This window comes from Corythoichthys intestinalis, chromosome 1, assembly GCF_030265065.1.
Source record: "Corythoichthys intestinalis isolate RoL2023-P3 chromosome 1, ASM3026506v1, whole genome shotgun sequence".
In the NCBI taxonomy this organism is placed as follows: Eukaryota; Metazoa; Chordata; class Actinopteri; order Syngnathiformes; family Syngnathidae; genus Corythoichthys; species Corythoichthys intestinalis.
This window is the reverse complement of record NC_080395.1, coordinates 68,307,124-68,321,646: the sequence shown is the minus strand read 5'-3', so window position 1 is coordinate 68,321,646 and position 14,523 is coordinate 68,307,124. Positions and strand designations below refer to the sequence as shown.

The 14,523-nt window shown below is 37.9% G+C and overlaps 1 protein-coding gene across 1 annotated transcript in view; it reads right to left on the bottom strand.

The window, feature by feature from the left end:
• Window positions 1–14,523, bottom strand: part of LOC130916749 (CD82 antigen-like) — a 70,106-nt gene that overhangs the window by 31,958 nt on the left and 23,625 nt on the right. Inside the window, exon 2 of the mRNA XM_057837703.1 lies at window positions 3,504–3,576. Coding sequence (XP_057693686.1) covers window positions 3,504–3,566 — 63 coding nt within the window. The 5' untranslated portion in view covers window positions 3,567–3,576. The remainder of the gene's footprint in view (window positions 1–3,503; window positions 3,577–14,523) is intronic.

Genomic DNA, 14,523 nt, shown 5'->3' with positions numbered 1-14,523 from the left:
TGATTATTTTTTCTTATCAAAGCTGTACTCTCAAGACTGGTCGCATGTCAGTCGCATTCTTAGACCGAAGACATTTGGACAAGTGGCTTCAAAAACCTAATATCAGGGTTTGCCCTACAGATGAAACACTGTGGCGCACCGCCACACCAAAATAAAATCTGCACACCTTGCAAAAGAGATGTTGTTTTTTTTTAGGCCGTTTAAAACTAGCAGCAGCCTAGTGTGAAGGGTTCAGCGACAACCTATTCATTGTGTATTTTAATGTCCGTAACTAAGCGCGGACCCCTTAAGAGACGAGCTGTGACGTAGAAGGAAGCGAGAAGGAGAACAGGCAAGATAGCGAGAGATAGCGGTCGCGTGTCGCGGCAGCCCCCTGTTATTTCGTAATTGTTTTTCTTTATTATTGTTGCCACAATAAAGTGGGCAAGCCAATACCGACTCCTCTCCTTCTACCCCCCATCCGGGGCATTACGGTATTTTGGATTTGACTTTTCGGCGAAAGTGAGCAGCGGACGGCCGTCTTAGACAGAAGGGCAAGTTTGAATGAATTTGCCCGAGAGGCGGGGCCCAAAATAGAGCCTTGCTTTATTTCAGAGCGCCGCCGCGCGACAGTCAACAACGTATTAAATAGCAGAGGGGCAGGCGTGTCTAAATCTGTGCTATCAGGCTCTTACGGCAGACGGATGTATGGAATCACAGCGACGAAACCTTGATAAATGTGCTTCTTTTCAAGTTCAGGGACACTGGAAAATTTATGTTTTGCCTACCATGCATGTTTTTTAGGATGGGAGAACTTTCTTTTAATCACTGATGATTAATTTTTCCATTTCATTTCTGAAAGGGTTTCTTCACTGCATTTCATATCTACAGTTGTCGATGAGTATTTACACTTTATTTATTAAAACAACAACAACAACAAAAAACTTGCTTTCTATGGTCTTACATCACAATCTCGAGTACTGCAAGGTTTTAAAACACTTCAAATTCCCAAACGGCAGGTCCTTCTTGGCTTCTGGTGTTACAATCTCATTATAATCCAAAGAATCGATATCATATCGTCTTGTCATGGAATTGGTGATGTGCACTCTTAAATAAAACCTGTTAAAAGTTTGCCGTTTTGTTGTTTTTCTTGTTTTGTAACTAAATGAGTAGTTAGCAAATAAAGAAAATTCAGTAACGTTTTACCCAGGGTCGCTGCAGAGTTTAACAAGCCAAATTTAAGACTTTTTAAAACTTTTTTAAGACCACAATGAATAAAATTTAAGACCAATTTCACATCAATACTGACAAAAATGTACCAAAGATTTGAAGGAAAATTGGAGGCCCAGAATTACTTGCAAAATATTTGAATTTATTCCTAGCTCTTTCACACGGTGATACAAATGAGCACAAAGTACTACTACTACTACTACAACAGTAGTAGTAATGAAGTAGTGCCAATGGATTTTTAAGACCTTCCAAAATTGTATTCAAGACCTTTTATGAGATTTTAGGAGAATTGTAGACATTTTAAGGCCTTAAATTCAAAAGCTTGGATTCAAGAATTAAAAAAAAAAAAAAAAAACTTTTTATGACCCCGCAGAGAGATTGAAGATTAGAGGTCAACCGATATATTTGCCGGTCGATATATGGACTTATTTCCCAACATCGGCTGCTGACCCAAAAAAACAATAAGGCGATAAAAAAAAATAATAATAAAATAAAATAAATAAATAAATAAAGATTTTGATTAGGCATCTGTGTGGGCCACTGTGGCCGCCTCTGATTGATGATAGGACCCCGGAAGGACCCTGCAGCAGCTTGAAGACAGGCCGCTCCAGGAAGCTTCCGGCTTGCCTGTTTTGTAAATATTGTAAGAATTGTTTTTAAATATTGCATGAGAGAATATGCAATGTAGTCTTTTCAGGTGTTTATTGAGTGATCATTTCACTCTAAAGTTAACTTGTAGCGTTAGCGTAGCATTCGTGTTAGGTTTTGGCTTTAGCATGGCGAGCATCCGCTTAAACTCTCGTAGTGACGTCCTGGTGGGTTATATTATTTTAAAATAATTTACTGTTTTTGCTTAGTGTGTATAATCATAACAATAAGTACTGTGTTCTAGCGGTGTGCCGTCTTAGGCACCCCACGATTTGATTCGATTACGATTCAGGGTTCTACGATTCGATTATAGAACGATGATCACGGTATTGACGATGATCACTGTTGTCACGATCATCACAATTGTCGATGCATCATACATTATTAATTGATAAAGTAGCAAAACACATTTACATCCATTATTTATTTAAAATATCCTAAAGATTCAACAGAACGATGGAAACATACCCATACAACAAAAAGCTGCCCATAAGCAGATTTTTTATTTATTTATTTTTACAAGAAAGTCCAAAAACATTAACCATTTTAAAGGGAGTACTTATTTCTTCCAACAATACAATAAAATTTACACAGGTGGAATGAATTTCACATTTTCTGGAAACAAAGTGTCTTTAGAAATAAGACTTTTAACAAATATACAATATAATTTCTGTACTATTTCGCATGTTTGTCATGTTACCGCTGTACCTAATCATGGTTTTACACGTTCTGCATATGAAATACACCTTCGCGAATTAGCTAATTAGCTTAGCGCTCGGTGCTAACTATTAACGTCTCAAAAACAACAACAATAAAGGCAAAACAGTACAAGAGGGTTTAAGTACTCAACTCTTAAAGACGCACACTCAAGGCATTTTTCAATTGACATGACTTAAAACTACTGCTGCACAACTGAAAGACAAGGAGCAACGAACTATCTCTCTTCCCCTCTCGCTCTAAAAAATAAGTTGCGCATAGAAGTGCGACCGCCTGTCTCATACCTGCCTGTCTCATACACAAATTTATTTTCCAGTCTTTTGAAAAGGAGTAAATCTCTCGCTCAGTCACCGGCAGCATGCATCATAACGCTGTGCGTGCGTCCGTTAAAGGTGTCCGGGCGGCAGACGTGTCTTGAATTTCGTTCTGCTACGAGCGGCTGTCATAAAGTTACGAGGGAAAATCATTGTTTTTGAAACTTTATGAATCGTAATCGAATCGTCACGTGTTGAATCGCAATGCATGTCATTATCGATTTTTTGGAACTCCCTTACCGCGTTCGTTGGTTTGGTAGCACGAGACCAAATGAATCCTTTAGGTCTCAGGTCATCATTGTAAATTCTAAACTCTTGAAGCAATTTCTTAAAAATTGCCTTAATAATCTACGTGCTTTAAAAAAAAAAGTATATTGCTTAAAAAATTGGCTTTGGATATCGGCAACAGGCTGAATTTTTTTTTTTTTTAAGATATCGGCATCCCCATTTGAAAATCCCACATTGGTCGACCTCTATTGAAGATTGCTGTTTAGTCGTTCAATCTAAGCTCATATTGCTTTATAAAGTAAATACACCAATTAAAAGATATGACTATTGAAATATTTTGGCAACTGTACATCAATACATTTTGTAAAATAAACATGTAATACTCACAAAGAAAATTAGGTTGAAGAGGAACAAGAAGTACTTGATCGCCGTGACGCAGCCTTTCCCCATGATGTTTTATCTGTGAAAGTGAAAGAGCATGAGTACTTCTACAGTAAATCTGGCCCATCACTCCCGGAGTGAAAACAAATACCAGCAAAAACATACAAGCACTTCTTTAGATCAAACTGGATACAAAAGGAAAACAGGTTCATGTAAATATTTTAGGAAAAAAAATAAGGTATGTTCATAATTCAGAACGGTATTAAGGTAAAATAGATGTAAAATGAATGGGGGAGGATTTGTTTTGGGGATAAGCCTTACTTGATTTAGGCTTTGTGTTTCAACATACAAACATGTCCGTGCTCGTCTCCTAGAGAAGTATGCAAACATACAATACAAGCTACTATACAGGATAATCATTTTAGTAAGAAATGAAACCTTAGAAAGTGGTGACGATTGAAATTTGATTTCAGTCAAAGGAGCTGACAGCCACAAGCATTTTTCTTAATTCTTACAAAAAAAAAAAAATATTGTGATTGCTGCGTAATCAAGCAGGAGACAAGGGTGATAATAATCCTTCCGCAAAACTTTTCACAAGAATGAGCTAAATTACAATGATGGCCAGGAAAAAAATATCATTCCACTCCAACTGTCCTTTTAATCCCATTCAACTGGGGCTTCAACCGCCCTGGTTGATCAGGACTGGGTGGCTCAAATCTGTAGGATTAACTTGCAAAACCAGTTTAAACTGAATCTTTGCTCACGGAACGAGGCGTGTCCGCATTGCATACAACCAATATACTGTCTACACTTGGAGGTTGTGGATTAAAAAAAACATTGAAGAAAAAAAAAAAACAGCAATCAACGCAAATATCTCAAATAGATCATTTGCTGTACGAAAGAAACTGCATTACCTATGGATGGCCAAACCTTTTTCAGGGCCATTGCATGACCAGAGAAACCATCCACATTATAATCACAAAAACCGCTCCAAGGGTTGCTGTTGTTGCAAAAAAAAAAAAAAAAAAAAAAAAAAAAAAAAAAGGGTAAATATGTTGTTGTTGATGCTTTAATAACACAGTAATGGGTGAAAATAGAATGTTTAAGGATCTAAAACGTAAATCCAAAAAGAACAGACTAACATTGCTGAAAGAGTATCTCAATCTTGTGGAATTTCTCATATTTCTGCATAAAATCATCAAATGTGATCTGATCTTTGTCAAAATTACACGGATGAAAAAACAGTGTCTGATTTAACTGAACCCACCCAAACATTTATAGGTTTTCATATTTTAATAAGGACTGTATGCAAACAATGACAGAAGGGGGGAAAATAAATAAGTGAACCCTCTGCCTAAGGAGACCTAAAGAGCAATTTAAACCGATTTATACTAAACGATTTAAGTCGGGTGTGTGCCCCATCACTGATGAGTGGTTTAAAGCTGCCCTGCCAACTATAAAACATACATCTGGTAAGAATTGTCTTAATGAGAACCATTGTCTCATGTGCATCATGGCTCGGTCAAAAGAGCTGTCTGAAGACCTGCGATCCAGGATTGTTTATTTGTACAAAGCTGGGAAAGGATACAAAACCATCTCTAAAAGTCAGGATGTTCATCAATCGACAGTAAGAGAAGTTGTCTACAAATGGAGAGAGTTTGGCACTGTTGCTTCTCTCCCAAGGAGTGGCCGTCCACCAAAGATGACGCCAAGAGTTCAGCGCAGAAAAGAACCCTAGAGTGTCTCCTAACGACTTACAGAAATCACTGGCACAGTCCAATATCTCTGTGCACACATCAACTATATGTAAAACTATGGCCAAGAACGGTGTTAATAGGAGGACTCCATGGAGAAGGCCATTGCTGTGAACCATCATATTTAATATTTTGTAGCCCCCCCTTTTGGCGGCAATAACTTCAACCAGACGTTTCTTGTAGCTGCAGATCAGTCGGGCATATCAATCAGGACTAATCTTGGCCTGTTCTTCTCTACAAAACTGCTGTAGTTCACTCAGATTCCTGGGATGTCTGGCATTAATCGCTGTCTTTACGTCATGCCACAGCATTTCGATGGGGTTCAAGTCTGGACTTTGACTTGGCCACTCCAAAACGTGTATTTTGTACCCCGAAATCAGAACATATAAGACGCATTAAGTAGCAAATTATACAAAATCTAAATTATAAAATATACAGTATGTCCCATTTGCATTAAGCAGAGAACAGCTGTACAGCATAAAATATAATAATTTACAGGTACAGTATAAATTCCATTCACTTAACTATTATGTGTTAGACAGACAGACGGACGGACAGACACAGAATAAAAAAAATTAAACGCATTAACTGTAGTTATCATAACTTTATTTACATTCAACGAAAGCAATTAGTCCCATGGTCCTTAACTTCGATTGATAGGGCATCAAACTGGATAAACAGAAGTACAATTGTAGGCTGTTTTATGAACGGGTGTGTGTACGAACAGCGTGGGAATGGCAGTACTTTCAAATGCAACCTGTACCGGAGCTCTTCGGTTTGATAAACTCTCGATGGCTAAACAAATGAAACGACCTCCACAACAAGGCAAAACTCTTCCCTTTCTGTAATTATCGGAGAGTATAGAGGGGCCTTAAGTAACTCGTTGTCAAAAATAACTGGTGACCATTCAGAACTTTACTAACAAAGCTCTGAACATGACTTGTATGGAAGGCACTAGTTCATCACTCAAGTTAACTCATTGCTCATGATTTTTTTTTTTTTTTTATCGTTAACAAGCGCTTTACAAAGGGGCCTTAAATAACTCGTCACAACGCCAACTGGCGACAATTCAGATCCCAACTGATGTTCGCTAACTTTACTAGCAAAGCCCTGTGTGAAAGGCGCTAGTTAGCCCCTCCACAGTTAGAGCTACATCGAGTAACTGCGTTCTACGAGGTGGTGAAATATCGAGGACTCTCTGAAGTCAGTTATCAAGAAATTAAGCGAATACTTGTGTTATAGACACCATTATAAGCGGAGGAATTGATTGAACGACACGATTGAATGATTTATGAAGACTATTCTAGGCCATCACTCAAACTTTTAGCTTTAAGAAGTTAACAATTTTTGACATTAATCCCTTACCTTGCCGCTATTTCCAACGGGTCCGGGCGAGAAGCTGGGATGGAGAGGGGTTCGGCCTTCTCATTGCTGATTGGTGATAACTGTGCTCCCGTCTCTTACCCTTGTCAGTTATTTGTTGCCACGAGAAGAGAATGGCGGTGATAGGTCTAGGTCATAGGACTAGAGTGTAGTTTTGAGTATGGACTACGGTTTTGAAGTTAACTGTTTCACTCGCTCGTTGACAGCCCCCCCTCCCCCCGCCCGATTTTTTTCTCCTCTGATCTACGTGATTCAGAAGAATGACCCATTTTGATTTCAAAACGGCGAAATTTCACCGAAAGGTGGCATGTTTGCATGCCTGTGCAAAGACTCTAGGGTTCTTTTTTTACCTCTCTGAGTATTCTGCGCTGAACTCTTGGGATCATCTTTGGTGGACGGCCACTCCTCAGGAGAGAAGCAACAGTGCCAAACTCTCTCGATTTGTAGACAACTTCTCTGACTGTCGATTGATGAACATCCAGACTTTTAGAGATGGTTTTGTATCCTTTCCCAGCTATATACAAATCAACAATCCTTGATCGCAGGTCTTCAGACAGCTCTTTTGACCTAGCCATGATGCACATCAGATAATGCTTCTCATCAAGACAATTCTTACCAGGTGTGTGTTTTATAGTGGGCAGGGCAACTTTAAACCACTCATTAGTGATTGGGCACAAACCTTACTTAAATTGTTTAGTATAAATTTTTTTCAATTGCTCTTTAAGTTTCTTTAGGCAGAGGGTTCGCTTACATATTTTTCCACCTTCTGTCATTATTTGCATGCTATCCTCATTAAAATATGAAAGCCTATAAATGTTTGGGTCGTTTTTGTTAAAGCAGATAACTGTTTTACATCTGTGGGATTTTCACAAAGATGAGATCACATTTGATGGTTATTATTCCACAAATGTGAGAATTTCCAAAAGGTTTAGACTGTTTTTCATACAACTGTATACCACATTTAAAAATAAATAAATAAATAATTTTAAAAAATTATTTATATACTGTATTGCAACCAACTTTTCTAAATAGCACTTAAGTTTGGGTACAGGGAGTTATTGACTAGCTCTCTGACAGCAAACCATGAACACCCTCAGTCAGTTTTCCACCAATGTCATCAACACATAACCCTTTCACACTCTCCGTACAGTAATGCCCTTTCACTCGCCAATAAATCTATGAAAATCTGGCTAAAAGTTGGAGGCCCACATTCAATTATCCTGCGGCAGTGAAGTCCTACAAAGTGAGGGTCATGCACATGACCCATATTCTCTTCAGTGGAAATGGGTCACTGTAACAGTGCCGCTATGCTGCTTTGCTACTGAATGTTGTTTTAAGCACTAAATCCTTAAAATTACCACAAATGTATCAGCGTAATGCCAACAAGAGTGGCCATATTTAATTCAGTAAACACACTTTGCATATGTGATGTGCTTTATGCATATGCCTGTCACGACCTGGCATATATTTTTTACTTTTTAAGGGCTAAAAAAATAACAAAATAATCCAGAAATACAATGGCATTGCCATAAGATATAAAAATATAGAGTCATAGACTTCACTATCAGTTGACGGGACACGGGGCTTGGAAAAGTCGCTAGCGACTTAAAACCAAAATAGGCAACTCCCTTAGGCATATACTGTATGAGTCGCACTGAGCAACGATATCAAAAAATTCCTCCCCTAATAAAATCCGATTTTTTTTTTTTATACAAGTATAGCAAAACCTAAAATGGCTACATAATTCTCTAATTTTACGCTAGATGCATAAAAAAGTCACCAAATGCAGAGATAATCACCTATATTTTCAATAGCAATATTTCCCATAGTTTTTGCCCAAAACAGCAACTTTGTTTTTTGTTTTTTTTTTAATTTATTGCAAGTTTTGTACAACTAATAAATCACTACATTTTAACATCAGAAACCTGATAACTGGGGAAAGCATGCAGAATCATCTTAATTTTTGCTCAACAAAAGAAGTATTTGCATTTTTCTCGATACAATCACAACTTATTTAGGTTGAATACCGATGTTACTATTGCCTCAGCACGGAGGCACGTCTTGCCGCCTATCTGGTCCTAGTCATTTTTAGATTACATAAAACATGTCAAAGGTAATTTTTGTGTGTTTGTGTGTGTGTGTGTGTGCGCACGCAATTTTTTTTTTTTTTTTTTTTAATTACTACTTTTTTGCTAAAAAAAAAAAAAAAAAAAAAAAAAAACGGGCAGTTGGCTGAAAATTACCTGATAATTTGAATGTAAACTTACGCTACTGTGTATGGATACAAAATGGCAGCTATCACAAAACAAAGAGCTTTTTAAGTTGAAAATTCTTGTAAATAAATGCATACATCACCGGAATTTCTATATATATATGAACATAGAACAGTCTAGATTCTTGGTGAAAAGCAAAGAAACGAGCAGCTATCATTCATTTTATGTAAATATTTTGAGCTAAAATTACGCTATTGTACAATCCAAAGTGGTGGCCGTCACAAAGCAAAGAGCTTTTTAAGTTGAAAGTGCATACATGGTACTCTTTTATATAATAATGACCTTGAATCCTCAACCAAATCACTCGAGACAATCATTCCTGCTTGTATGCGGTAAAAAGATTTGACCCGTTTCTACCTAAATCCGGCGTTTGAACGCAGCGCCTGTTCATCACAGTCAAAGCCAACTCAGCTCTGCCTGCGCCAGCCCCCAATGGGAAGATGTGGCGCAATGTTGGTGGGAGCTGTCTTGTTAACTGATAGTGAAGTCTATGATACAGTGGTACCTCTACTTAAGAACGTCTCTACAAACGTAATTTTCAGGTTACAACACATTTAAATGAGAAAATGTTGCCTGTAGAGGAAGAAATGTCATCTTATGATGCAAACATACTATATACAATACTGTAAAAATATGTATGTGCTTTCTGCTTTGTAATGTCGCGTAATAACATCCTGATATTACCATATTGGTCATAATAGTTCTCATCGTGCCTTCGTAATGGGATTCTGCTCGCCTATTGTTGATGATGTATCAATTTTATCTACTTCATTACAGGTATTAACAGTTAGGTTATGTTACGCCTGTCGCAATAACAAATTTTAGTGTGCGATAATTTATCTCATAAATTACTGCAATATGCGATATTACTGTGCCCCCCCCCCCAATTTTGTTTTTTAAACCAATTTACAATAACACAGTGAGAATACAGTACATATTAATAGATCAAGTAGACCCATTTAAACGAGATATTTACTCTTAAATTAAAAAATACTTTTTAAGAAATCACAACTAAAAACAATAGACCATGCCTCCTAAGTAAAAGACAACAATATTAATACCGCACAGACACACAGAATAAATAAAATTGCACTTAATATCTTAAGCATTTAGGCAAATGAAAACTTTTCCCCTCATAGCTTCTGCTATGGCGTTCCATAGGGATGCAACGATACAGTTAAGTCACAGTTCGGTACGATTTTCGACACGGGGGACACGATTTTCGATCTGATTCAATACATTTAATCAGCAATGCAGACTGGTTAGGGGTGAAAAAGGTGACAAAGTAACATGGACACACGGCATGCGCGGAAAAGTGCATTTCCTAGTGCAACCAGAGACATCTCGAATTAAACACAGTACATAATAATTTAACATATACAAGTCTAAATCTCTCATCCTGAAATCAGACCATATAAGACGTATTAAGTAGCAAATTATACAAAATCTAAATTATAAAATATACAGTATGTCCCATTTGCATTAAGCAGAGAACAGCTGTACAGCATAAAATATGAATTTACAGGTATAGTATAAATTCTGTTCACTTAACTATTATGTGTTAGATAGATAGACAGACAGACAGACAGACAGACAGACAGACAGACAGATAGATGGATAGAATAAAAAAAATTATAAGTCTTCAAAAGCATTAACTGTAGTGATCATAACTTTATTTACATTCGACCAAAGCAATTAGTCCCATGGTCCTTAACTTCGATTGATAGGGCATCATACTGGATAAACAGAAGTACACCTGTAGGCTGTTTTATGAACGGGGCTGTGTACGAACAGCGCAGGAATGGGGGTACTTTCAAATGCGACCTGTAGCGGAGCTCTCCGGTTTGATAAACTGGCTAAACAAATGAAACGACCTCCACAGCAAGGCAAAACTCTTCCCTTTCTGTAATTATCGGAGAGTATAGAGGGGCCTTAAAAAACTCGTTGTCAGAAATAACTGGTGACCATTCAGAACTTTACTAAAAAAGCCCTGAACATGACTTGTATGGAAGGCACAAGTTCATCACTCGAGTTACCTCATTGCTCATGATTTATTTTTTTTATTTTTTTTATCGTTAAGAAGCGCTTTACAAAAGGGCCTTAAATACCTCGTCACAACGCCAACTGGCGACAATTTAGATCCCAACTGACGTTCACTAATTTTCCTAGCAAAGCCCTGTGTGAAAGGCGCTAGTTAGCCCCTCCGCAGTTAGAGCTATTTCCAGTAACTGCGTTCTACGAGGCGGTGAAATATCGAGGACCGTCTGGAGTCAGTTATCAAGAAATTAAGCGAATACTTGTGTTATAGACACCATTACAAGCGCAGGAATTGATCGAACGACACGATTGAATGATTTATGAAGACTATTATAGACCATCACTCAAACTTTTAGCTTTAAGAAGTTAACAATTTTTGACATTAATCCCTTACCTTGCCGCAATTTCCAACGGGTCCGCTGGGATGGAGAGGGGTTCGGCCTCCTCATTGCTGATTTGTGATAACTGTGCTCTTACCCTTGTCAATTATTTGTTGTCACGAGAAGAGAATGGCGGTGATAGGTCTAGGTCATAGGACTAGAGTGTAGTTTTGAGTATGGACTACGGTTTTGAAGTTAACGGTTTCACTCGCTCGTTGACCCCCCCTCCCATTTTTTTCTCCTCGGATCTACGTGATTTAGAAGAATGACCCATTTTGATTTCAAAACGGCAAAATTTCACCGAAAGGTGGCAAGTTTGCATGCCTGTTCATGCTCTGAAAAAAAAATGTTTTTTTTTTTTTTTTTTGCTAACTAGGAAAAATTAAATTGCCATCATATAAACATGCCTTTTAGTGCATAATATTTATGTGCTTACTTATTAATGATCTGAAGAAATTTTGTATAAAAGTGCGTAAAGTGAGGCAGGGCCCCCATTTGATTGCTATTACTCTCTTAGCAGCTGGGTTTACTACATGAGCAAGACATCCTATTTGTGGTCGGATTCCATCTGTGTCACGTACTGAAACAACAATATTTGCAGCATTATCTATAGTCACTGGTATGGGTTGATTTGGCCTTCTTAACTTCCATTCAGTCATGGCGGTTTATAATTCATCGATGTAGTATATGGACTATGTGTCCCATAATCACTCTGGGCTCACGTAGCCAATGGCATGGGACGTTGCACATCTAGTTTGCTATTTCATGATATCTAGTGTGTGCGCGCATTAAGAAAAGTTAGCAAACGCTACAGTCACGTCTGCTCATTACTGCACAACACCAGCATATGACAATCAACTTTCATAAACAGGACGAGTTTGAAGCACAGCGCTCTTAATTTGCCACTCAATGTTTATTATGTCCATTCAGCTGTCTGTTGTCAAAGCGAGGTTGTTCGTTGCAGCCAAGTCGGTAACAATGTTTTGGCGGACTTCGTTATCCGGTGTTGTGCCGAAAAATAGCCGCCCTGCGTGAAATGTCACCCCTGATGGGAGCGCCCACACGTCAACAACACTGGCACGCCGGAGACGGTCCGCAGTTAATCCGGAGCACTGACGCGGCCGGTATATGTTGAACAATAGGATATCATGGGAACGATTGAGTCCGGTGCTATTTTTTGCCGGACCTGGAAAGAAGATGCATTTTGCGTAGTTGGTAAAAAGGAAACCGAACTTTTAACAGTACGTCTGCTGCACGCGCGCACGCAAGTGCACGTGAGGCGCTAAATCGCAGCGGCAAAATTACCACCTTCATTTTTATTTATCGTGCGATAAATGGAATTACTGCATACTGCGACAGGCTTAGGTTATGTATCAAATGTGTTTGGCTGTTGTTTTATTCCGGTTTTACCCCAATTATAAGACAATGTGGCGTGTCAGTAGTGCTTGGAATGGAGTAAGGCATTTAGTACATGTAAAGGGCGTCACTATTTACAAAACTACTTCCAGAGCCAATTAATGTTATAAGTAGAAATACCACTGTATACGTTTTATACACCGCAACACTCCTGGAAAAAGTGGAAGGAAGTGAAACACTTTAAAAAGTACAGTACAGTAGGGCTGCAGCTATCGATAATTTTAGTAGTCGATTAATCGATGTACTAATTAGTTCGAATAATCAGGTAATCGGATAATGACGTAATTAAAATACCTGAGCCTCAAACGGTATGAAAAAAATAAATAAATGAAGATCTACGCACAACAAGAGAACCATTGGCTTACTTACATAGCAAAGGTCCGCGAGCTTAAATGGTATAAAATGCTTTTTTTTTTTTCAATGCTCTTAAGAAATGGTTCAAACAGATATTCCCACTAAAACGGCTAAATATACATAGAAACTAAATTACGAATGCATTAAAAAAAAAGCTCAAACAAAACTTACGTTGGTCTTAACAGGGAGCAGCTAGATTCAGCCATGTGAAATGAGTTATTTTATATTCATTGTTGCCACTAGAGGGCAATGTATCCACTAGAGCTGGGAATCTTTGGGCACCTAACGATTCGATTACGATTACGATTCAGAGGCTCCGATTCGATTATAAAACTATTATTGATGCACCCCCCCTCCTTTTTTTTTTTTTTTTTTTTTTTTTAATTACATGTTTTGTACATTAGTTCCAAAATTGTTCAAAAATACTCTCAGGCTAAACCAAACTACTATTTCAGTATCAAGTTAACATATAGCAGTAAACAAATATACAAAAATAACAGTAAATAAAAAACTCCAGTGTCCATTCTGTAACAGCAGCTTTAAACTACATTCAATTAATTTAATGTTGTGAATCAACTGTTAAAGTTGTTAAAATTGCTCCCGTTATTCCATAATTTCCCTTTTGTCTACTTTCGACATGTGAAAGTTTTAAAACTATTTTAAAGATAGATTCAAGTCAATATTTTACCGATTTAGGAGTATTTTACATAAAAAGTTAATTAGGTTTGCTTGGAAGGTTCGCTACAACAGCCTTGCAGGGAAGTGTACTGCTTTAAGATGGCAGCCGTTTACTAACGCCCGCATCTAGCTTTTTGTAGATGTGCTACTAACGCTACCGAATCTGTGTTGCATCTAGTCCTATATAAATGATATCTACCATAACATTATGTGGATGACGTACTTTGTAGCAGCTTTTCGGCAGCAGTCAGGTATGTTGTTGTGTTTTTTTTATTTCGTGGCATGAGTTGAGCTAGAGCCGTGAGTTGAGCATTGCCATTACCCGAGGGGCCGGGTGATGAGAAGCATGATGTTTAGCTACTCTCGCTGCGTTCTTCCTCATTGCGCCCCGAAGACCGCGCGGCGCGCTGAGTGTTTTGTACTTCCGCTTTACTTGGCATATTTCAATAATCGGAATTTGGATGTTTGTGAATCGTTCTCGAATCTTCCACGGCCGAATCGCGAATAATCTAAGAATCGGAAATTTTGCACACCTCTAGTATCCACCCAAATCAATAAATCTAAATGCAAATACTTTCAGAACAAACCAATAACATGCCACTTCAATTAAACGAATACTCGAAGCAGCAAAATTTTATTCGAATCTTTTTTCTGATCAAATTACTCGCGTTAATCAATTAATCGTTGCAGCACTACAGTACTGTAACATGTTTGGAACTTTTATTCAAATTAAAAAAAAAAAAAAAAATAT